At 46.6% G+C, this 25454-nt stretch overlaps 1 protein-coding gene across 3 annotated transcripts; it reads right to left on the bottom strand.

Annotated features, from left to right (window-relative positions):
* Nucleotides 1-6600: 6600 nt before the first annotated feature.
* On the bottom strand, nt 6601-25366 carry USP20 (ubiquitin specific peptidase 20). 3 transcript variants are annotated; one of them, XM_015644708.3, is made up of 24 exons: nt 25157-25360; nt 22408-22518; nt 21995-22048; nt 21274-21336; nt 21017-21148; nt 20305-20401; nt 20045-20114; nt 19350-19463; nt 18263-18341; nt 16510-16951; nt 15489-15626; nt 14181-14293; nt 13566-13738; nt 13011-13105; nt 12535-12568; nt 12279-12324; nt 11826-12006; nt 11272-11398; nt 11019-11188; nt 10327-10408; nt 9940-10048; nt 9490-9592; nt 9200-9271; nt 6601-8526 (listed from the first exon to the last, which is right to left on the bottom strand). In XM_015644708.3, exons 2-24 carry the CDS (start codon nt 22486-22488, stop codon nt 8366-8368), a joined length of 2736 nt encoding a protein of 911 aa, XP_015500194.1. In that variant the 5' UTR covers nt 22489-22518; nt 25157-25360; the 3' UTR covers nt 6601-8365. The 3 variants fall into 3 exon arrangements, with proteins under 3 accessions (XP_015500194.1, XP_015500195.1, XP_033374406.1); XM_015644709.2 differs by lacking the exons at nt 21017-21148; nt 21274-21336; nt 21995-22048; nt 22408-22518; nt 25157-25360 and adding an exon at nt 20824-20997; XM_033518515.1 differs by lacking the exons at nt 6601-8526; nt 9200-9271; nt 9490-9592; nt 10327-10408 and having other exon boundaries at nt 25157-25366.
* Nucleotides 25367-25454: the final 88 nt, after the last annotated feature.

Genomic DNA, 25454 nt, shown 5'->3' on the forward strand with positions numbered 1-25454 from the left:
ATGGCAATAATTACTGGCAAAAAATAGTGGCATTTAATTTTCCTAAGGACAGTAAATGGCCCAGAGCTGCTTCTCACTCTGAGCACAAATGCAATTCTTCTCAAGGAAACTATTTTATTGTGGCTCTTTGAAAACTTCTTTGTGCTGTCATTTGGAAGGATTTGATGGAAGTGGGTGCAAAGGAGGTGAGAAGGTTCCCCTGGTCTCTCAAATGCAAGGGAAGTTTGGACTCATCCTGTATTCCCTTGGATACATCAATTTGGGCCAAATCACGCTCCTGGATTGTAGCTTCACTTGGCCAAAGGAAAAGCTTGTCCTCAGTGCCCAGTCTGTGGGAACAGGGATGGCCAGAAGAGAGGTTTGGAGGCTTGGGCTGGTTCACTGAGCTGCATATTCCTGCCTTCCCTTGAGAAGGAAAGGCCTCTGTGGCCTGTGGTGGAAAGGAAGGAAAGCTCTGGATTCCTCTGCAAATTCTTTGATTTAATTTCCTGTTGTTGTTCAGCGTCATTGATGGTCTCTGGAGCTGTCACTTGAACAGATGCAGTGCTGCTTTGCAGACAGAAAATTAAAAATCTGTTTGTGTTCTCAGTGGCACGAAGCAGGTGCTGGTAGGGTCCTGCTCCTGTGCTTTACTCCCAGAGCACAGCAGAATCCCAGTGATGCTCATCCCAGGCTGGAGGGAAGGGCTGAGGGTGAAGGGTTGCTGTCTGAGTCAGGAGCCTTCCTAAGCCCTGTAACCCAGTAGATGCTTCATTGCTTTATTTCCTTTAATCTCCTGCAGGCAGAGCTGCTCTTAAGGGACCCCATTTCCCCCAGCCTCTTTCTAATCCAGTCTCTTTCTTTTTGTCTTTCTTATGTTTTAGATTCCTAAAGGTGTTTGTGCTGGTGCAAGAACCTCGGGGCGAGCTTGTCACAGAAGGAGAATCAAAATGGTCTGTTTACTCTGCAGGCAGTTAAAACACACCCATGGAAAGCCAGACTCCCAGTCTTGTCTGGAGTTCCCACTTGAAAAATTCAGACCTAAATTCCATCCCAGTACCATTCAGATGCTTGCTCTTTTCCATGGCATGCTACCTGTGGCTCAGATTCCTTATCAGCCTCTCCCACTCTTCTGTCAGCCTGGCACAGCCCCTCTGTCAAACATAACACACATTTCTCCCAGCCCAATCCCTCCCAACTTCTGTCAGAGAGCTGCTGGCTGCCCTTGGATGCAGGGTGTAGCCAGAGAGTCCCAAGCATGTTCTGGTCTGTCTTCTGTCCCTTTGTCCCTCAGTCCATCTGGATGTACACACTGGTCCAGCTGCACTTCACACAGTGCCTTTAGTGCTAAACCTGGGTCCTCTCACCAGAGAGCTGGAAAGGAGATGGAAAACCTCCCCTGGGAACAGTGTTATAGTAGCTGGACTGGGCTCTCAATTTGTCAATATTAAATCTGATCCACATGCATTTTTCAACATTCTGCCTTCCCCAAAAGGTCACTAATACTTGTCAGCCTTTATTTCTCTTTTTTCAAATCCAGGCTGATGCTCATTCCAAGTATTAAACCCCTCTGACCCTGCTGTTTCCTGAAACCCTTCAAGCTCACGTATGTACTTGTTTTCCTGCTTGTTCTGTCTTCCCCCTCCTGTGTCCCTGCTGTTCCTCACACACACACAGACACACACAGACACAGACAGTGGCATTTTGGTTGGCAGCCCTTGTTGCTGCTCACAGGCCTCGTTTGGCTCTGGTTTCAGCCTGCATGCTCGCCCTGTTGCCTTGCCTGCGCCCACCTTCCTCAGGGTCACGTTATTTTGTGGCTGGTGGTTTAATCTCTCTGCAGTTTTCTTTTGGTTGGTTTGTTTTTCAGCATTTCAGACCTGCCTTCTCTTTTTGCATGATCTCCTGTGCGTTCTCATCAGTTCATGTTGAAATAACAGAGTTTTTTTAGATAAATAAAAGAGGAAAGGAAAAAAAAAAGAAACTGCACTGTTCCTTCTCCCATCTTGTCGTGGACTGGACCTGGACCCAGCAGCCAGACAGGAATTGTGACCACCCTGTTCTCACATGGTTTGAAGCAGAAGTAGGATAAGTGATTCTGCACTTTATCATGTCATACAGTGGTAAGAGAGCTACAATATCTCTGAAAATCACAGATCTGGACTTAAACTGCCCAACAAGGAGTCAATCTCCTCTCTAAACTTCTACAAACTTCTATATCCTGACTTGGTTTTCCCTGAATTGTTATCATTGCTTGGGTTTTAGTCATGGACATGTTTGAGCCCTGCAAGAGTCAGTTGTTACTAAATAGGTCTTGAGGGCCAAATTTATTCACGGGTCCAGACCTTGTCTGGGGAATCTACTGGCTCTAGTCCAGCTCCACAATATTCTGTACAATCCCCACAAGCTGAGAAATTTTACATGGAAGCCACTATGGGCAGTGACCCCAAAATGAAACCTCTCAGGGTTTGTGTGCAGGCAGGTGAGTGTTGTTGTGCTGCCTGCTGGGCTGTCCTGCAGGGTCAGCACATCAAAACACATCCCAGACTCTCAGATTCTCTGTGTTGGGGATGGCCTGGGCCTTCCCCATGGAGGATTAAGTGATTTTGAGCTGGGCTATGTGTGGTGTTCATAATTCTGTCCCTTTCTCTCCATTTAAGATGCCAAGTTTTGTTTTTACAAAGTCCCTTGGTGCTACAGTTCATCCTGTAGCTGTTGTGTGATGGTGCTTAAGAGATGCCAGCATGAACCATCAGAAGGTTTGTGATTTAAACCCAACCCAAATGTGCTGAGCACAGGCAGCACCAATGCTGGGGCTGTTCTGCTGCAGCACTGGAGGGTCAGAATCCATAAATCACTGCCTTATCAGTGCTGCTGCTTCAGATCAAGAGCAGAATGGGATCCCCATGGTTGGCACCTCTGGCTTTGTGCAAAGGCTTTGTGGTCTCCACCTGGCAGGGGATCTAAAGGGTTAAACAATTAACAGGTGTGCAAAAATATCCTTACAATATTTTTAGCTGCAGTATTTTTATTCTCGTGTCCAATGCACTGTTGAATCAGCAGCTAAGAATTCATTTTCACCTATTGTTGTGCCATCTATGTAAAAATTAGATCAAAGTTTGCTTTTCTATATTTAATCTGGGTGGACAGTATATTATTGTCAGCCTCTGTGGAACATTGGAACAATTGCAATGTCTGTGTTTCTAAATTGTGCTGTAGAAGGAGCATTAGCTTTAGCTGACTGATTGATTCCTGAAGTTTTATTAAAAGACCATGTATGGAGTTTTTATAAACTTGGCAAGTGGTTCCCAAAAGCCTGCATCTTAAAACTTATTTAAGAAATAGTGACAGTCATATCTCATAGTCTGCACACGTTTATTCCGCTGTTGTTATTCAGGGTAATGAATAATTTTTGTAGAATTTACCTTTGGCAAATGCTGAAGAACTAAATATGTGACTGGTTTATAAAAACTCTGCTTGGATTTACTAATCTTGCCCAGCAGCGTGGACTGTACCTCCTACAAAATTTCATGATCCCCAGCAAAAGTCTCTAATGCCCTTTCTTTAACACCTGTAAATAGAGAAGAAACATATTTACTGATACTCAAAGTTGTGTTTAATGCTGAGTATTTTTCAGAAGTTCATTTAGTTTGATGCATATTGTTCTTTGGTTTTTTTGTTTTCCTGCCTGAAACGTCAGAAGACCTAAAAGAAGCCAAATTCTATTTTAACATGATGATGTCAAGCACTTTTTTATTTGTATATGTGTGTGTATGTGTGTTTGAGCACTGATCTCGAGATCTCGGTGGCATCTCAGTGTTGTGATTTCATTGCCAATGTAAAAGGTTCTGGTGTTGCCCATTTATTTCTGGAGACAGAATTCAACCAAATAAAGTGCTTCCATTTGAAAGCGAATATTGACCTTGTAGCAATGAAACTAAATCATCTGCATATTTAAATAAACATTTAATTCCAGAAATACAGTTTCACTGGACCCTTTTGATCAGCCAGACAGGAAGAAAAATGGATTTGTTGGTTTTTTTTCCCCAACAGAAAAGTTGGTGCCTCTTTGCTGGGGCTCTTGGGGCTGTGGAGGTGCAGCTGTCGCTCTCCAGGAGCTGCTGCTCCCCACAGATGTGTCCAGAGAGTGGGAATTTGGATTTGGCTGTGGCTGCTGCTTCAGCCACAGAGAAATTCAGACTAAAACTCCCCAGAGCTGCTCTCTTACTCCTCGTTATTCTTTCTGACTGTGGGGTGGATTTGGGTTTTGCTTCCAGATGTAAAATGCACATGGAACAAGTGGATCAACACATCCCAGTGTAGTGCTGCTCCTAGCTCTCTCTTCAGAAAAGTGAGGACACGTTTTCATTTGTGGTAATTCTTGGCTTTGGTTTTGTTTTTTATTTTATATCATTTTCTACTGGAATTTTCAGAAGTAATAATTTGGCTCTGTCTGTAGCTCTGACTGTCCCACAGAGCTGGGTCCCATCAGGTCACTTTGAGATTTGATTTTATCAAACTTGGACTTTTTCAGCTGGTGCTGAAGAGAGAAAGAAGTGGCTGGGTTGTTTGTTTGTTTGTTTGTTTGTTTTAATTTGGTCACATCAGGAGAAAGAGAAATTGGCTGTTGTGGCTGGAGTTGGTGTTGGGAAGGGCAGGTGGTTTGTGATTTTTCAGCATGAGAACTGGAAACCTGGGGGAGAGATTCCATCTGAAGAGAGAGCTGTACCATGGAATGCCTGTGGTGAATGCTCTGCTTTAGCTGGAAGTCCTGGCAGATGTTTGTGATGTTGATTGGTTTTATATTAAAACTCAGGCTGTTGCAAGCCTGGTAAGGAATGGGTTTGTGCAGGGATGTGTGGATGTGAGGTGTGTCCCACACAGCAATGCCTGCCTGCACCAAATAATCCAAAAACCAGGCACGTTTCTGTAACTTTGGCTGAGGTGTACAATCCCATTCTGGTGTGCAGGGTTGTGAATAATGTGTGTGTGTCTCTAGCTGAGAGAAAAGCCCCCAGCTCTTGGCCAGCTTCTCCATCACCCCTTGGTCCAGGTCACTGCAAAGCCCATCCAACAGCCAAGAAGATTTGCAGTTTTCCCACTCAGTAGGTGACTATTCATCCAAGTGGGACTTTAATCTGAGAAATAATTTAGAGATTATTTTTGTTTAATACAGTCAAGCTGCTACATTTCTTCAAAAGCATTTCAGTTGTTCTTTGCCAGCAGTAATTAACATCCCTGTCAGTTCAGGACAGATCAGGGCTGTTTCTGACAGGCTGCTGGTCTTTGGTTTTGGGCAATAATGAATAGGAGGGGGTGTTCCTCTGGCTCTGACTTGGATTTATCTTTCACAGAATCAGCACTGCTGACTTTAAATAGAAACAGCACAACTGAAGGGGTGAGGGAGAGCTGGGGGTGTAGAGCTGAGCAAAAAGGGAGCAGAAAATGAAATAAGGTTTTTGTATGGAGTGTTTGTGTCAGAGTTACAACAGAGCAATGGCTCTGCTCCAGGAACAGGAGCAGCACACAAGAACTGAACTCCTGGAGAACTGAGGGGAGGGAGCAGAAAATCTAATACTGAGCTTTGCTCCATCAGTCCCCACTGCATGAACAGTTCTCTCAGCTCTCCTGTTTTGCAACTGGCAAAGGGACCTGACAAAAAAATGGGGAAAATTATTTGCAAAGAGAACTGGTAAGAGTTCAGCATTGGCACTGGCTCCCAGAGCTGTGTCTGAGGTGTGCTCAGAAATGTCAGGGCTGCCTCCAGTGGAGCTGGAGGAAAGCAAGTCTGCAGCTGGATCTCAGATGAAATCGGGATGCAGAACTAACCCTCGAGTGCTTGACCCAGAGCAGAGCCAGGGCTTTTCCAGAGCAGCCCTGGAGCTGTTTGTCTGGACCCTGAGCAGCCCCTCCCTGGGGAGGGCAGTTCTTGGTATCTCTGGGAAGGTTTGGAGCTGTTCAGTTGCCCAGGGAAGAGATTTGTTTGTAAGATCCAAGTTTGGACAGTTGACTCCAAGCTGCTCAAGAACAAACTGCACATTCTTATTACCCAGCTCTAGTTCTGCTTCTTCAAACATTTCAAGCTCCAGCTGAGGCTGCATCACTCACTCAGGCAGGGAATCCCTCAGGCTGCTTTAGAAACTCTGTTAATTCCCAGTGCCCAGAGCCTGGTGTTCCCTGGGGAACAGGCTGCTGATGTGTGTAACCAAGGGAGGGGAATGGACCAGCAGGGATATTTGGCCATGGAACAGTGACAGGAAACTCTTGTAGAATCCTGGAACAGCTCAATGAAACTTCAGCTCCTTCCCTTGCAAGTTACTTCCAGGATAACAATATTGTCACTGAGTAGCACACCCAGACCCCCTCATGTGAAATGGGGTTAATGAAAGGTGAAGGGAGGTCTGTGAGCAGAGACAGACTGAAGGGGCAGGTGCCCTCTGAATGGGCACAGGATGGTTCAGTGGCTCTGGCTCCTCTTGCTGCTGCCCAGAAGGATCTGTCCCCACACAGCCTCTAATCAGCAGGAAGTTTGGATTTTATTTTATATTTATTTTTATTTTTTCTTCCTTCCCCACCCTGCTCCCTGGAGCTGTGAGCCCCTCTCACCAGGCAAGACAGGCCTTGTTGAATGCACATGTATTTATTGTACCACTTTCAGCACAAGGTCTAACACTGAAGCACAGGAGTGTCATTACAGTCTGTACAGCACCCTCTGAACACAGACAACGTGGACATGCAGCCCTGCAGGCTCTGCAGCAGATCCCTGCAGCAGATCCCTGCAGGGCTGCTGCAGTGGGGAATAAAGACAGCTTGGAACAATGAGGATCTCAACAGTGGCTCATTCTCTGACCTCCCCTAGGATCTGGCTGGGTCTAAACAAGCATCCCATGAACAGGATTGTAAAATTAACATGCTGAATCAATTACAGACAATTTTTAAAGAAGTTGCTTTATGCAACAAACATCTGATCTAAAAAAAAAATAAAAATAAATAACATGAAGGCCACATTTTCTTCTCAAATTCTCCCATCCTACCCCCTTCTATCTCTAAGTCAAGGAGCAGCCTTTCCCTCCCTCCCTTCTTCCCATTTTTCGTGAGGAGCTCAGGAGGTCCCAGCTCCATGCAGAGTCTGGCACCACTAAGGCCAGACCTGGTGCTGTGGCATCACCCACACCATGAGCACAGTTTGGCTCCTCAGGCCCTGGGAGGCAGCTCTGCCTGCTCTGCCTCCATTAAACTGCACTCAGAGGCTTGCAAAGATTAAACTCTTGCCTTGCTGCAAGAACAAAAAACATGTTAGAAAAGCCCTGCTGAAAAAGGTGGGGTTTGGCCTTTTTTTCCCTCATTCCTGTCTCTGGTGCATTGGTGACAGTAGATCTGGGAGCAAATTCACTAAGTGAGCCACTACTGCACACACACAGGACATCTGCAATGACCTCAGCACACAGGTGGGGGTTTGTTTGCAGAAAGAGCTCATTCCTAAAAAGCTGCTTCACCATCCTGGGCCCTGCTCAGCCAGGCTCTCCCCAGCCCCAGGTGACCCCTCTGAAGGGGCTCTGGGGCCCTCAGTGTGAACAAAGGGCTCCTCCTCAGTTTCACCCCCCTCAGCTCCTCACCAGCTGAGGGGAGACAGACACAGGCTCGTGGCAGGGTAAGTCTGAGGAAGGCTTTGGGAAGGAGGATTTGCCTTCCAGCTTTGTTGTCCAAAAATGTGCTGAACATAGGAGCTCAAACACAAGGAGAAAATAAAATTCTGCAGGACCATGAAGGTGTGGCTTTGGGAGTGAAAGGAGAAGGGAATAGCTTCTTTCCAAATTTCTTAGTTGATAGCAACTGAATTTGCAAGAATTTGACAAAGAGCAAAAGTAGGAATTTGTGACAACACCACCAGCAAAAAACCACAGGGAGACCTCGTGGCTTTACTCAGACTCAAAAACAGGTTTTTCTGGTTGCAACACTGCCTGCTGGAAACATAAATAATGTCTCATTATCTTTACACATTTGAATTAAAAAGAGAAGTGCCAAAAGCAAAACCTGCAAAGGAGCAGAGCTCAGTGCACTGGGGACAAGCTGGGAGTGCTGGTTTGGTGTAAGGAAAGGGAGGGGGCTTAGGTCAGGACAACCCTGTGACTGTGGCTGCAGCCTCGGACCACGGCTTCAGCCAGAGCTGAGGTGCAGAGCTTTGTCCCAGTCTCTCCCAGCACCAGCCCGTGCTCAGAGCCACGTGAAAGGAGGAGGAGGAAGCCTGCCTGCCCCGGGAGTGGTGGGGGAGCTGCACACACCTTGAGTCCCAGACAACAGAGGATGATCAACCCCTCAGGATTCCCAGCCTCCCGTCCCCCACGGAGGTACCTGTGCCGTCCCTGCCCTGCCCCATCAGCACAGATCACACTGCTCGTGTCTCTGCTTCAATCTTCTGCTCCCCATGGAGGTTCTCCAGCTCCTGCACCTGGGCCACGTTCTGTCTGATGGCAATCTCGGGGCCCCCTCCGTACAGGGTGCTTAAATAAACCCACGTCTCCTCGGAGATCTGCCCGTAGTCAGCACCTGGAAGGAACAACAGCACTGACCGCCTGCAGCAGCAGGGGAAGGTCAGGGCACCACAACGCCAGGATTTCACCCCCAAACAGCTCCCCCAACAGGCCTGTGCCAGAGGAGGAGACACCCATGGTCCCTCCACAAAGCCCCTGCAGTGCCACCTCCTGCTGGAAGCACCAGTGTGTTCTCCATTAATCCGTGGTCCACATCTACACATCTTTTAAATCCCTCCAGGGGTGGTGACTCCACCACTGCCCTGGGCAGCCTGTTCCAAACCCTGACAGCCCTTTCCATATAAAAATTTTTCCTAATAGCCAATCTGAACCTTGCCAGGCACAATCTGAGGCTGTTTTAACTTTGGGAGCTGGACCACAACAGATGCTGAGTGAAGACCACATCAAAAGCAACACAAAGTCAAAGCTCCAGCACAAAGGGGAATGGTGGAAGGGGCCTGGGAAGCAGCAAGGCAGGAGCTGGGGATCTGCAGAACCAGTCACAGCAGCCATCTGGTCATGCAGGAGCTGCCACTGGAGAACTGGCTCACTCAGGGCAGGGGCTGGGCAGAGAACTGTCATCCTCTGCAACCCATCTCGCTCTGTGACTTCATTATGCACAGCCAAATCCAGTGGAACAGTCTCCTTTAACTTTTAGGAGCACCATAGGCAGCAAACACCAGCCTTACCCTGCTTGACTTGCACGTGGCCACCTGGTTTTGTGAGGGCAATCTTGGTGTTGTCAATTGGTCCAGGGGGCTCTGCAGGAGAACAAACATGTCAAAAAACATCTGATTTCCTTGCTGCCTCCAGATTCAGATGCTTTCCTAACTGATGTCATTTTTGTCCTGGAGAGCTGCAGGAAGGTGGTGCCTGAACCCTGCCCAGCCTTGTCACCCCAGCCAGAGGCAGTGCTCAGCAAATGGACTCATTTCCATCCCCCATTTCCCCCAACAACCCCCCAGTGTCTGATCCTTACCGTTATCCTTGCCCTTGACAAAGGCCTCCCACTCCCGGAACCACTGCATGCTGATACAGTAGATGACACTTGGAGACTCCTCTGCCTGGAAAGCCTTGTTCAGCTGGGAGGGCAGCAACAGAGATACAGGAAGGACTTAGTCACTCCTGAGATCTTGGGGGGCCCCTTCCATTAAATGTAAGGCAGCCTTGCCATTCTCCAGAAGAACCCCATGTCATTTCTTCCTCACAGCCTGTTCCTGCTCACCAGGGCAGGCACAAGCTAAGGATGGTTTCACACTTTCTGTCTGCACAGCATTCTCATGCCTCAGCTGCCTCTCTGCACTGGGAACCCCCAGGCCAATCTCCTGGCCATGCTGTAGATCACGTTGTGGATAACAGGCAGGAGTTTTCAGGTCTCCATTTCCCAGCCCTGCCCTTTGCCTTGCTCCCAGGTGCTTCCCATGCCAACCTTGATGAAGGTGTCGATTTCGATCCTCCTGCGCTTGGCGAGGGCTTCGATCTCCACTTGGCAAATGGAGCACACGTACAGATGGTTCACTGCAGGGCCACCCCCAAACCTGGGCACAGGGAGAGGAGGGGAATGGAGAACTGCAGCAGAATGGAAACTCTTCCCAGCCCTGCATCCTACAGCCAGGGATTTTTACACTACTCCAGACACTGGTGAGGGAGGTGCATCTGCAGCTGAGGGCACAGAGCTGCCTTTACTCAGCCACACTTTTGTTCTTCTGGCTTATCTCTTGCTGTCCTCTTGGGACAGGCACTGATACAGCTCATCCTGGCTTAGATCAGGACACTTTACAAATACTGGGAGAAAGAATGGGATGGCCATATTCACCTGTTGTAGAGATATTCCCACACATTTTGGGGCAGAATCACAACTAGGTCATCAATGTAATGGTATTTATTAGGTGGGATCCCTGTGGAGGAAAGGCAAGTGGAAGAGTTAATCAGGGATCTCATTATTACTGTGTACAACAGACACAAATAAAAAGGCAGATTTTCCTTTCTGAGAACTCTGATTCCAGAATCTGCATCCTTTGCTAATGGAAGACAGTCATAAGTTCATTTACTGTGGAGGTTTCTCAATCCACAGCCCCAAATTCTAATCAAGTGCTTAATTTCCAATTTAGAAGAGAGATTTACAAACATTCAGTGCTCCCCAGCTTGGCTGAAGAAACAGCAGCAGAGTCAGATGTGGTATCAGCTCCCTTCTCCAAACAAACCCTGAGGGCCACCCCTGCTGACAGGGTAACACAGATAAACCCTGCCCTATCTGCTTTCTACAGGTTTGTTTTTAAAAACAGAGAACTGAAAACTGTTGTTTCCCAGCACTTAACATCCCCCCAGGCCTCCAACCAGCAGCACAATGGGTAATTGTCTCATCCCTCCCTGAGCAGGCTGGAGTTTCTCCCAAAGAGGATCCCACTGCAGCTTCCCTGTATCAGGATGGCAGCTGGAGCTTTTTCCTGCATTTGTTAATGCACCAGGAAGCATCAAAGGTGCTGCTCCAAGGTCCAGCAGCCTTACCTCCATGGGAGCACAGAAAGGTGTGGTTGGTGATGGGCCCAGGCTCAGCAAAGGTGTTGAATTTATTGAGCCACTCTCGAGAGATGTAGAACTGGAGCAAACTGTGCTCCTTCATGCTGGCCAGGGACACGACCTTCTGACGCTCTCGCACAGCCTCCTCACTGCTTTTCCTGGAGCAGGGAAAGGAGAACTGCATTTGGAAATGCATTTCCAGGTGTTCTGTACCCAGAAAGGGGCTGAGGGCACAGCTCACCTGTAGAACAGCACATATGCTTCTGCATTCTGCACCACAGTCTCGTGGACCTCGGTGACATACTGGTCATCAAACTCGTACCACTGGCCATTGATCACATTCTGGCAGTAGGCAATGTAGTGGCCACCTGGAACAGAAAGTACAGCACTGCTGGGATCTGCAGTGCAGACAGAAGGCAGGCCTGGGATAATGTCAGCAGCACAAACAGGATTAGCTGCTGGCACAGAACAGAGAGATTAAAAAAAAAAAGGATAATTCCTGTTCAGGCAAGCTTTGCTGGAGCAGCAGAGCCTGGCACTGTCACCCTGATTTGCCTTCCTTGGAAGAGCCTCTCAGCAAGACTAAACAGCGGGAAAGGGTTTGAGCCAAGCATGTGGGGAGGCTGAAAGAGCTGCAGGGGATCTGTCAGAAGCTGCTCAGTTCACTTTCCAAAGGGCAGAGGCTGCTCAGGCTGAGAATGGAGGGGGTCTTATGCCACCCTTTGGCCCAGCAGAGCTGTTGGCTATCCTGAGCACACTCCTCCCCTCCTGCTCCTCTCCCACAGAAGGACTTACTGCCAGCTGTGCCGTGGTGACAGATGACAGACAGGAGGTCGTAGGTGGTGATCTGGGACACGCACTCCTTGGCGAGGAAAGGTCGCAGATCCAGCCCTTCCAAGGGGAAGGAGACGTGGCTGTTGATCTTGAAGGAATACATCACCTCGTGCCGGAACCGTTTCAAGTGGATGCAAAGGATCTAAAAGACCGAGGACAGAGGACACCAAAGGGCAGTTTTGCCATGGGAGCTCTCAGAGCACAGCACATCTCTGTGAGTCTGATCTTTGCAGGAGTTCTTTGCCTGTTTCTCATGAATCCTGCTAACTCATCAGCTTAGACTAAGAAAATCTCTTCTGATCTAAATACAGGACTTTGCCACCAAAAAAATGGCTGGTTCTATTCTACTTCTGGCCTCCTGACCTCCTCAGTGGCTGCTAGAAGAGAATTAGGGAACAAGGTGCTTTTACCCACCTCTGGGAGCCGGAGGACTTTGCAGTACTTTACTCCATTCCGCAGCCTGAGGGAGGAAAAGAAACGAGCTCTGAGGACTCTCTACAGCAAAGGCATAGCTGGGTCTTGCTCATTTTGGAATCCAAGACAAATCCTGAATTCCAGGAGAATTGTCCAGGCAGAGGACACAGGAAAATATCTGACAGCAGTACAGAGAAATAAAATTCCAGAAATAAAACTGCAGACATGCAACATAATACAGATAAAGCAAACTTACTTCTTACACCGTTCACAGCTGTACATGTTGTCCCCTGTAGAGAGAGGAGACAGCCATTATGCAGCTGCTCAGAGCATACAAGGCTACATTTCCAGACAGTGCAGAGAAAGCAGATTAAGAGCCTTTTGGGCAGGCCAGGATGAGAAGAAATCAAAACAATTCCTCTCAGTAAGTATAGGTAAGAAAGGGATGCAGTGAATTAGCAGGTAGGATGAGAAAGTGAAGAAACTGAGGAGCCACAGCACTCAACCAACCAACAGCTCTGCCTGCTCCTCACTGAGGACACTCTCACCCAGATTTCCCACCCCTGAGTAGGTAGAAAAGTTCCCTCCTGCTCAGAGATGCTGAGCTGCCAACTTTTGGCACTGCCAGTCTCTACTGACACACCAAGGCAGGATTTCTAGGAGATTTAACCTGCCTTCAGAATGCATATGGAATGCTCCCCCATGCTGTCAGATCCCGCTGAGAAAACTCACCCTTCAACTCATCTGCTGCAAAAAAGGCAGCAAGGCAATCCTCCAGTGTCACCACAGGACCCCAAAACCAGCTAGGGATACAGGACACCACAAATCTGCAGAGGAAGAGGGGTTAAAAGTTATAAATAAAATAGCTGAATCCTTTGGCACACAAAACCCCAAGTGGATGATAAATTTCCTTCTAGCTGTAGGTCCTAAGCTCATCCCACATCCCAGGGGAGCAGGGAAAGCACAACTGCTTTCAGCTGATGTTCCTACTCAAACTGGAAATTGTCTGGAAAACTACACCAGGAATTATTTGCTCTGGAGTGCAATTCTGAGGCAGCAGTGAGGGATGATTGGCTGCACAAGAGCTCTCAAGGTGTGTGAGAGATTTAGAGGAGCATTAACAACTGGTCCACACAAAAAGGCTCCAACCCCTGTGAGGTACCACATACTGTCCTCCCAGGAATAGCTCCAATTGACATCCCAATGTTAACACCACTGGTTAGGGGCAGCACTTCCAGCACTGCAGGGCAAATCCTAGAAAACAGGGGTCCTGCAGAGGGAACACACCTCCGGATGTACTCCATGATGAAAGCAATCCAGCCTTGTGAGGCATAGTTGTCCCCACATGCCCCTGTCTTGGCTGGCACGTTTTGGTAGATGGCAGAGTGCAGCTTGGCCAAGTCCTCTTTCCCTGGGATTGGGAGTGACAGGTCCTGGAACGTCTCCACTGTTGTAGAAACCTGGAAATATGCAAGAGGAAGAGGTCTGGGTTTCCTGTGTGTGTAATGGAGCTGGCACCTGACCTTCATCACCTTTTATCACTGCTTGCATTGAAGCTAGAAACATTAGGCTAGAAACCTGAGCTGGCAGCAGGAATTAGCCCTGTGGCTAATTATTCTTCCCTGCTGTCAGCACTGACTTCTGTCATGAGTTTTGTAGCACTGGACTCAGTTTTCTAATGTGAATGTGATACTGCTGGGTCAGCTCAGTAACACAGATCAGCAAACACAGAAACACATCTCCTTGGCATGGCAGATTCTCACGCCTCCCCTGCCATCACCTATCACCATGTTAGCAGGCACTGCATCCCACAGGGTTTGGGCAGAGCAGCACCATTCCCTGGGAAGAGCTCTACAAGCACAAAGCCTGTGCTGGGTGACTGGGAGGGCCCAGGACACTCACTCTGTCGCAGGTGAGGCACTGCACCAGGCTGAGGATGGAGCCATCAAAGATGTCAGAAATCACACTGCGGTAACGGAGCTCTTTCTTCTTTTTCCCAGAAGCCTGCATCTGGGCTGGAAAACAAGGAATGGCCCTCTCAGTCTCACATGTCCACAGAGCCACACAAACATGTAAGAACGTGGGACAAACATTGTCCTGATGTTCAGACCCCATTCCAGGGACATGATGAGGCAAGTTGTGAAGAGACATGGAGGACTCTGCTGCTGTGCGTGGTACAAGGGAGAGGCAGCCAACTGAACCAACACTAGTGGCTCCCAGGAGGCAGAAATTGTTCTACTGGAACTCCTGTTTCCAGCCTTTTACATGTTTAGAAGCCCAGCCCTGCCACAGACAGTCGCTGGTTTTCTGAAGTCTTGTGACATTTTGCTCCAGGCTTTGCATTTCACTTCCTCTCCCCCCAACCTGCCTCTGTACTTTGTCCTTTTTTTTTTCCCCTCTGACATTTACCACGTGTTTCCCAAGTGTCCTGCACTAGAGAGGACTCTCCACAGCAGGGACTGGCCAAATGCAAGGTTTTGTTTAACAACAAACCCTGTCCCCACACACACGTGCAGGCAAACAGAGTGGTTTTCATGCAGCCAGAACATCTGCGGCTGTGCTGACCTCAGCCAAGGGGCTGAAGAAAGAATGTCCTCATGGAGCAGCTGGAGGGACAGTGGTACAAGCACAAGCCATTGTGTTTGCAGACTATGCAGCATTGAGGGATTTTGATTTGCAATTTGCTCTGGGATGAAGGGGCCAGTTTGATAACAACATAAGCCAGGCTCCATTCTGCAGCCTGACAGTGCTTCCAGCACTGCAGGGACATCTGCAGCCCTAATTCCTGTGAGCCCAAGATGTCCAAGGAAGCTCTGTCAGGAACAGCATCTTACAGTTCTCTGGCCCACATGCCATGAAATTCAAGTCTGGCAGACAAATGTTTATGTATCTCCACACTCCCCTAAAAGGGATAGAGCCTGTGCCTGGGACTTCAGAGCCATTCAATTAATGACAAACACAGCACACAGACACAAACATGGATCATTTCAGGCTCCAGCATCAGAACACTCTAGAACATCACTGTGTTCTAGAGCCTGACTTTATCTGCAGGTTTACTGTAGTCTTTGCCAAATGCTATTTTGGAACACACTGATGTCCAGGGGAACCAGCACTTCTTACACCTGTTAATCGAGAATCATGACAGATTCATTCTCTCCCCTCCTCTACATACTTCCCCCTTTGCCTCCCAGCAATCCCTTTTTGCAATACCTTTCTTGAGTATGTAGGAAGGTCCAAGCCTGGCAGGACTGGAGCGGGGAGGACTGCTGGAGAGCTTGGAGTGCATTTCATGATGGACTGGACTGCAAGGGCGCGAGGAGCAGCGCACATAGGCATCATTGTCAGGTTCTGTTTGGGAAAATGGGGAGGGAAAAGGGCACTGGTGAAAAACCCAGTTATGAAAGGCAACTCCACTGTAATCTGTGTCAGCCTAGCTCAGTGTTCCAGCACAGAATCTTTCCCAAAGGCACAGTTCAGTGTCCATTAACTGTTCTGCTTGCACAGGCTGACAGACACAGCTCCCTCAGTTGTGGGTGAGAGTGCATACGGAGCTGTACCTAACAGCTAATAATTACATACTAAAAAACCCCCCAAAAAACCTGCCATTTTTTCACACTTATGACTAATTAGTTTTTGCAGCTTGCTCCTGTAGCCCTAATCCACACAGACAGCATTGCTGCCTTCAGTGCCAGCTGGCAGAGTAAGACTCTTACATAAAGAAGCGTTGAAAGATCGGGTATGTTCAGCTTGAGGTGACTCCACACTGCTGCTCTTTTCTTTTTTCTGAGACACAGAAATGCTCAAACTGTGCCTCTCCCTTTTCTCTCCCTAAAGTCCACAGTCCAACATTAGCAAATACCTTCTGCCATGACTTCTCCACAGTTAATATTTCCCCAGGCCAGTGTATCAAATAGAGACATACACATACCAAACCTTTTTTCTTAAAAAGCATCAATACAGTGTTTGCAGGCTTGGCAGAGGCAGCTGTCACTGCTGTGCCTTTACTCAGCTCACAGCCTTGCTAAGCACCTCTCTGGCTCACCAAGTACACTTCCTTACAGAAGCAACTGTGCACAAAGGCAGGGACTGAGGAAAACCTTGGATGCAAAATCTTTTGAAACACAGAGAAGGAACAGGCGCGTTATGTGTTTGCCACTGCACTACACCACAGTGCCTGTGGAGGATGGTAACGCATCTTCCTGGAAATATCCCCACTGGAACAGGGGTATACCTGGTGTCCTACACGGGCTGGCAGGACAGGGAGCTGGCAGCATCTCAGGTGAGGCTCTGCCATCGACTGACATCATTGTAGTATCAACATCTGCATCCTCATCCACCTGCTCTGAGTTGCTGCGCCGATGGCCGCAGGAGAACTTTCTGTCCTTCATCCTCTCTTTCTCTGAGATCCCTCTCCCTGCTTCATCCTGGATCAGCAGCTCTGTCTCTGCCAGGGAGCTGCTGCCCATGCTCCCTGAGGTCCGACTCTGGCCCTCTCCTTCACCCCTGTCACTGCTGGAGTCACAGGAGAGGAACTCATCCTCTGAAGGGCTTCTGTCACCCTCCCGCTTGTCCTCCTGGTCACTGGTGTCCAAATCCCTCGTTTCTGCAACAATGGGTTCCTTCAATTCTTCATGGAGCTGATCCATCAGGCACCGCAGGAACTCCTGGGTGTCCTGAAAAACAAGATTCCATGTCAGTATCCAGCCAGGAACAGGGCAAATGAGAGGGACAAAAGAGGAGATTGCTCCATTCACAGCTGATTCCAAGAGTGCCCACAAAGGTGAGCCTGCTCTGTGGCACACACAGACCCAGCTAAAGCAGGGCCATCAAAGGGCCTGTCTGTTACAGAAATGCTTTAACTCCTACATAATTAAAGGCCTAATTTTTTTTTATCACAGTATCTTCAGCTGAAAGCCAGAAAAGCCAGAGAACAGCTGTAGAAGGCAAACCATGAGTGCATTTATCAGGGGTTTGCCACAGATAACAGGGAAAAAGCAAGGAGGAACCAGATGAAAACAGCAGGCCCTGGAGAACAGACTCCTACCCACAAACATCTTAGGAACACTGACTTCTGCTCCTTTTAGAGAGGGCAGATTAAAATCTTTAATAAACAGGCAGAGGAAACAGAAACCCAAAGCTATACAGTCTAGATGCAAGCTCCTACATTCATAATACATGGTAAAGGAGCTGATACATTGGCTTCAAAGGAGCTGATGGAAAGCAACCTGGTATTTTGACAACTGCAGGAAGTTAATTACTACGTTTCAGTTGTTTTATGAAGTTTGGCTTTCAGCCTGTCCTGCCTACCTTTCAAATTTATCTCCTCAGATCAGAGTTTTCCAATCCAATGTATTTCACATCAAAGACAAATATAGGAGTTCTTTCATTAATCATTATTTTTATTCTTTGTTTTGATTTCTTGTCACTATCACAGTTTTGATGCATTGTCACTTCTCTAGTAAATTTTCTAACCATAGTTCACTGTTTACATTTTGTTATAAAGAACAAAGAGAAGAGCCATGCTGATAAAGACTTCAAAGGAAAAGGATACTTCCTTTAAATAAGACTTAGTTTTGCTGTAATTCCCCAAAAAAAGAATATGGAACATTCATATCTTTGACTTTTTAGTGCAGATTTATCCAGGTTCCTCAGCTCTGACATGAATAAATAATACCAAACTCCTATAGAGCAGATATCAATAGATCTCAAAGCTGTTTATAAAGGATTTGACCACCATAATTTCAGAAGTGAGCAAGCTGACATGAGAAAATGAACTGATTTGGTACCAAGAAGCCAGAAACAAGCCTGGAAAAGTCTCTAGACCTCCCAAATCCCACCCAAATGCTCTATCAGATCACTGACATTGACACAGAAAGGCCATGACCCCCGAGATCAAGCTCTTTTTTCTGAACACAAGCACCACCACTGCAAGAATTAAATTCCCACCACATTTGGAATAATGGCATGGGTTTTTCAGGCCTCACCTGCTGTGCATAGCCTCGAAACATGGGATTGACAAGCTTGATTCCATGGGATAGACTGCTTGGAACAACATAACTCGGGCTGTTTAGACATGGAAAAAAGAAAAAGTCAGTTTGCTTATCAGGCCTGGAGCCAGTTTGTCTAACAGGCCATAACAGAGGGTGTGATGTGCAGTTAAAGAGGACAAAAGATAATTATGCACCTGCAAAGCCTGGGCAGAGATTTCTGCATGAGCTGGGTGACAAACATACCAAGAGACAGTGTGGAAAGTGGAAAATTCTTTCCAGAGCAGAGTTTAGCAATTAGTTACTTTGTTTAATTTTCCAGCACCTTGTCTGTCTCAAAATCTGGCCAGGCTGACCACCCAGTAAATGAGGTAAATCTAATCAATGTTAAAATGACATGATATTTCTTGAAAGCCAGCCTCCTCCTCCACAAAGACACAGTTCACCTTGCTCCATATCTTACTTATTCCTTGTTAATAATGAACTTGAGGAAAACATGCAATGCCATTTAAATTCCTGTTTTGATGGGGTTTAATTTATTGCACAAAGACATCTTTAGATTTACACAGAGCTACATAATTTTGCACTGCCCTTTGAACTGGTCTAGAATTTGGACCAATAGCAAACATTTCCCAAAATGTCACCTGCATTTTCCACTCCATTCAGTAAAATCACTTTTTCTATCCAAATCATCTATTGCCCTGGTAATCAAGAGCAGTGCAATTTAAGTGTTGGTCACTCAAGTCCATGTAAAATACTTGGAGAGAGCCCCAGGTATTCCCTTACTCCATCATGTTTTCTTCACTGCCAACAGGGGAACTATATTTTTAAAAATCTCTTCCTTTTTAAAACTGTAAATTAGAAATAATTTCTTTTCACAGACATCAATGTGCCCATTTCATCACCAGCAGGACATGGGACTTCCTGGGTCTCAGGGAATCCTCACATCCCCATCCACACAGAGAGGGAAATCACAGCCTCAGACAATGCACTTGTCCCTGAGGATCAGATTTCCTCTCTGCTGGCTCTCAGAACTAACACACTTCTGAAACCTGGCCAGGTTAGATCAGGGGTCACCACGCACCGTTTCTTGTGCCAAACCTCAGACACCAATTTCTGGTAACTTTTGCACAGAGCAGGTTTCTTATCCGTACGGACCAGTCCACCACATTCCAGGAAAAACTGTGTGAGAGGTGGGCTACAACAGAAGGAAGAAGAGAAGAATTCAGCCCACAGAAATTTCTCCTCTGTTTCTATTTATTTATCAAAACTTCATGCAGGCCTTATCAAAAGCATGCTTGAGGTACTGATTTTAAACCAAAGAAAGAAGTGATTCTAGATACAGATGTGACTCCTCACTTGGACCAAATGAAAAAGGCTGATCTGAACCTGTTCTCAGTACAGAAAAGATCCTGGAATTAATTTTCAGCAGGATGGCTAGAGAATATTTTAGGATATAGGTTATTAGAATGATATCAGTGAGGAGAATAAAGAGACATGATGTGGCATTACTGGGATAAATAATATCTGTTACATTAGAAATTACGAAGTTTTGCTTCAAACATTCATCTAAACATGAGTCTTGTACATAGCTACGAGCTGGATTGTCCCTCAATTTCCTACTGTAACACCTCTGTTGCCTTAAAAAAACACAATTTTTTTCTGTTCCCAGCCTGGCTAATTTCTCTTTGCAAGACTCATGAAGGTTTCTGATCAGAGATGACATTTTTGGTATTTAGTGAAGCCATTTAAGACAACACTGAAAGCCCTAATGCCTACCAGTTTGACAGAGCCTGAAGTGCTGCATTCATGTAGCAGGAGTTCCCAAGATTTTTCATTCCAGTAAGGCCTAAAGCACAAACAAGAGAGGGATGAATCATTTTACAGATGTGGTGCTTCCTATATTCCTCCCCAGGGAGAGGGAATTCAGCCCTTTCTAGGCAGTCTTCACATTCTGCTGCCAGGAACCCTCTCAGTGCAAGTCCTACAGACTGCAGAACTGCCCTGCCAGTGCTTTCATCAACTCAGTGCAAAGTTACCTCTTGGTTTCAAATCATCATCCTCTGATTCAGATTCACCTTCATCAGCCACTGCAATTGGAACAGCTTTCAGAGGATGAGCAGGCAAAGGAGAATCCTAGATTAAAGACAGAGAAATAAGTACCAGTCACAGGCCTGCTTTGAAAGATATTATCTTACATAAATCAAGCCAGCCTTCAAGAAAAGTAGAAGGAGAAGGAAGAACAGGTTGTACTGTCCATCCTTCTCACTGAGGCAGCAGGGAGTGGAAATAGTGCCATTACTGCCTCCAGCACACATGATAAGAGACATCATGAGTGAGCAGCAGTGTCAAGAGTACATGGTGTTTCTGGTCTGACAGCTGAAATTTCCATGAGCCATGCATTGGAAATTAAAATGTGACAGACAGGTACTTCTCACATGCAGATAACCCACTGGAAAGGTTAAAAATAAAGTCAGAATGGATATTCAAGTCACAGAATCATAGCATCATAGAATGGTTTAGGTTGGAAGAGACCGCAAAGATCATCTAGTTCCTACCCCTAAGTCATTCATCTTTTTGCTGGGAGACTCTAAGTCAGGGCTATTGGTCCTCTGGCTACAGGCAGCCACTCTCAGTGAAGGTATCCCATCACAGCAAATGCTGTACCACGGCAGAAATCACTTTAATTTTACACCAGGTGAACAAAGCCTTGCCAAGCACTGAGGCCTGCCCTGTGTGACACAGACCCACCGGCTCAGGGAACTTGATGGGGGGTGAGGGCGGCTGAGCTGCCAGGCGCTGCTCCAGGAACACCTCCTTCTCACAGGCATAGCACCACACACGGAACGTGGTCAGGTTCACTGTCAGGTTGTGCTTCTTGGCCTAGAAATTAAAAATGAAACAACAGATCTCCTCTGGCAGCTGGCTTGAGCTGCAGCACAGGACTACCAGAACATGGGAAAATCCAATTCTGTCTGTTTAAATGTAGGGAACAGAGAAAAACTCACCTGTGCATGAAGTGTGCTGTGGTCAGCAAAGGACTCCCCACAACCAACGTAAGGACAACCAATCTAGAGAGGGAAAAGAGCCAAAGCACTTTAACATCAAGTTAGACTCTTTAGAAAACAGTCTGTAACTCCAGTGACAACAGCAGCAGCAACTTTAGGATTATCTTGCCAGTTTTCTAACCTGTTTTTTATTCAGGGCCCAAAACAAGATGGAAATTTAGAACTGATGGAAATTTAGAAGTGATTTAAGAAAGAAAACCTGGAACCAAGTTTGTACCAAGGAAAAGTCTCTGTTCCAAGGCCATTGCTCCAACAGGGATCTCACCTGAGCAGCCTCAAGCCTGGGCATTCCAGTGTAAAAATAAACAGTCCCTGCCTGCCTGCATGTCCCATGGCATTCCCTCCCTCCTCACTTCCAAGGTGTCACCCTGCAGCTCCTCCACCGGTGCCAGCAGAGGCAACACCCAGCCAACAACCAACACTAGGGAATTTATCCATTCCTACTGGGAATAGCAAGGACAATCCCCTACAGGGAGTGAACTGCTACATCTTGTCAGATTGTGACAGTGTTACCCTTTCACCTAGAGAATCTCCTCCTCGGAATCCATCAAAAAACACAGTGTAGTTCTACTGTGAACCCCTTTGTTCCCCACCCTTTTTTCAGTATAAATGCTACTCAAGTGAAACCACCACATCATGCACACAAACAAGCCATTTTTACCTGAAGACAAGCCCAGAGGTTTGGTCCCACAGCTCCACAAGACTGGCAAGTCCCCTGCATATTCATGAGAAAAGAAGGTTTGTTTGCTTGGTTGGTTTTAAAGTAACCAAATCCTTGAAGAGTGAGAAATTTCTTCATGAAACAGCCCAACATTCAGCTCACAGTATTTCATTTCTAAACACCACACTTCCAATCAAATACACAACTGAACCACTTTAGCTAAGTGACACATTCAAGCAGGACAAAATGACTATGATAAATTTGTGGGGTCACAAAGGGTGATTTTATGTGGGTACATCAGTGGGGGAAGGAGAGTTTCTTTCTGGAGATAGGCAGTGTTTTCTTCAAAAGCAAACATGCAAAATCATGCACAACAGCTAAAAGGGAAAGGACTGTGAGCCACAACCCTGTACCTTGGATTTGAGCAGCAGATCATCCCTGGTCACTTCTCCTATGGAATCCAGGTGAGGACACATGTCCCTTGTATCCCCCATTTTCACCAACACTCATGTGAGGAGGGTTTCCTAGGACAAAAAAGGATGGCTCCTTTCAGTACATGTCAGATTTGCTCTCATGACTGTAAGAAGATATCTGGGCATGTTTTGCATATTAGAGTTCCATATCTTTAAGGTTCAAAGACTGAAACAAATATAAACCCTGAGCCCCAAAAGCTGGCACAGTCTGTCCCCACTGCTGAGTGGCTGCATTGTGGTACTACAGGGAAGGCACAAAGCCATGGGGAGGAGAGTGAAACAAATAAAGCTAATGGTCCATATCATGGAATGTGCCTTCCCAGAAATGCTGGGAGGCACTGGCACACAGGCACAGCTTCAACTGCAAAGATACAAATCTAATTAGCTCATTTGCATGACACTCTGATGAAAAGTGAAAGGTGGTGCAGCCTATGACACTGGTACTTAGCCTGTGGTGTCTGTGAGCTCCATGCACCCCACTGTGCTGATCTGAACCTAACATTTCGTTGTTACACCACTTCATCAAACATAAAAATTATGATTGGTTCTAAATGAAGCTGGGCAAGAGGGAAATAGACTTAAGTGAACTGTAACACTGATAAGCAGGCTTCAGTCTCTGAGGAATTTACCATTTCATGGGTAGATTTTTAACAGTATGAGCCACATAACTTGAAGTCTGTACAAAGCATAACAACACACTGTTCCACCCAGCTGATACATCCAAGCACCACAAGAACAGATGATTTCATAGCTTATGAACACAATAAACACTTTCATGGTGGTCCATGGATATGTAAAAGACTTTAAACACGTCTCAGTAACATGCAGCCAATAAGAAAAAATGAAGAGAGTTTGTGCTTCTTAAGCATGGTTTAAATAACCTTGCTCATGGCTGTTAAAAAAATAGAAAAGAAGATAAGTGATATTAATAGCACAGACAAGGATCCAAAATATTACAGTTGGCTGGAAATGAAGCAGATGTGAAGAGCTCACATCATTGCAACAAAGTGGAAAAATCTGATGAACTTGATGTTAAGGACCCCAGCAGCAGCATGGTTGCTATACTCTGGGTTTTTTTCACATTTTGAGGACATTTGAAACATCCTCAGTGTTACGTGGTCTGAATCACTGACAGAAGGGAGAGAAGAAAAAAATAATTATAAACGAGTAGGCCATATCAGTAACACTTATCTTGGGAGTGGAAAAGCTTGCCTAGCACCTTGTCTTGGCAGAAGATAAACCTCAATGATAATTTTACATTTTCCCAGCACTCTTTAGAACTGAATAAATTGATGGGAGGAGCAAAGGGAGAAGAAATCATATGTGCTTGGTAGAAGACACCGCAGGGGTGCTGACCTGGATCTCATAACCCGTGAAGAGAAGCTTAACAAACAACAGAGCAATTTCATACAGCTTCACAGAGAAGTAACACAGCACCATGTAACACATGTTGATTTAAAAGACAAATGACAAGAGCACAGTAGCTTTGACTAACACATAAAACTGGGACATTTCAGGCTCTGAGTTCCTTCACCAAAACAGACCCCTTTCTCCAAATGCATCAGCTGGTCCAATTAAAAAAAAAATAAATACCAATGCTACATTTGCTATGTCACCATCCTTGATTTCTTATCTCTCTCCCAGATGTTCCCCAGAAAATCTAATTAAAAAAATACTATTTTAAAATTTATTTCAGACCCCATATCTTCACCAGTTTAAGCTAACTGGGAACTGGTTTGAAGCATACTTTGTTAAGAAGACTTCTGGAGGTGGATGATTTCAGTGCATTTCACGGGACCACCCCTCTCCTCAAAATTAAAACCACGCCTTTAGACTTTCCAGTTCTGGGGTGCTGATCTTCCTACACGAGGCTTCCCTTTCTGAACAATGCAGGGAAAACCTCATTTTTGCCTCTCAGCCCTGACCACACACACCCGAAAAAGGTTCACGACTGTTCAGAAGGAAATATTCAACTTCTGCCTTCCCACAACTCTGCCCTAAGAGCTCCAGCTGGCACACGCAGCTCTAATTCTGCTCAGGAAACCAGAAATTTCATAAAAGCAGTGCCAGAGAGCTGAACTGTGCTTGTCAAAATGTACTATGTATGATGGGAAAAGAAGTTACCCTAAAACAAGTCCTTCATCCTGTCTTTCTCAAGCACCACTGAGGGAGAACAGTACATGAACATGTCAGAACAATTCCTCTGTAACTGCAACCTACTTTCAGTCGCTTCAACTGCTGCCAAACCCAACCTCTCTGCCTTCTACAGGAACACATTTCTAGCTCTTCGTTGGTTGTTTTTCTTCCTTAAAACAACTGTGTGTTTTGGTACGAAAGCTAGAGCCAGCTGTCAAGAGTTTCGGATCTGTGCCGGCTGACATTCTTCAGAGCAACTGCATAAATAAAAGAAATCTTTGCTCTGTTCATCTGCAAAACAACTACCAGGTCTGGTCTTGCATAACCTACCAAGAACAAGAAGTATCTGCAGTTGTGCGCGGAGACATTTTATACTTGAGGTACTGAAGAAATAAATATTAAGCAAAGTGCCCTAATGACAAGGCAGAAGCAGAGAGCAGGTGCTCCTGGCTCACAGCTGCACCAGGTATGGGAAAAGCAGGTTCATGTGCAACATGCAAAGGAGAGCAGGTCTGAACACTGATTTATTATGGAAGGTCACAACCCGACTCACCTAGAGATTTAGCTTTCAGGCAAAAAACCCCTTTGCTTGCTATGTCACTCAAGTGCAGCAGACCCCCAAAATTCAAGTCCTCTCCCGACAGACGCTACAGCTGCCGGACACCAGGGGGGATGAACAGAAACGACCTAAAGCCGCACGGTCCCGCTCCGGGGATGGGCACCAGGCCCCGGGGGTGCAGGGCCGCCCCAGCGCCGGGGCACGGCAGGATCCGGGCCGGAGCGCCCGCGGCCGCCGCTGCTGCATCATCCCCGGCGCGGCCCGGCCGCCCTCCCTCCGCACAGCCCCGCGG

This window comes from Parus major, chromosome 17, assembly GCF_001522545.3.
Source record: "Parus major isolate Abel chromosome 17, Parus_major1.1, whole genome shotgun sequence".
Lineage (NCBI taxonomy): Eukaryota > Metazoa > Chordata > Aves > Passeriformes > Paridae > Parus > Parus major.

Excerpts from the sequence above, each read along its gene's own strand:
- USP20 (XM_015644708.3), bottom strand. The coding sequence starts at position 22,488 with ATGGGGGATACAAGGGACATGTGTCCTCACCTGGATTCCATAGGAGAA. Across the intron at positions 21,149-21,273 it reads ACAGCACACTTCATGCACAG|GCCAAGAAGCACAACCTGAC; the intron begins GTGAGTTTTTCT and ends TTTAATTTCTAG. Across the intron at positions 20,402-21,016 it reads CCATCAAGTTCCCTGAGCCG|GATTCTCCTTTGCCTGCTCA; the intron begins GTGGGTCTGTGT and ends TCTTTAATCTAG.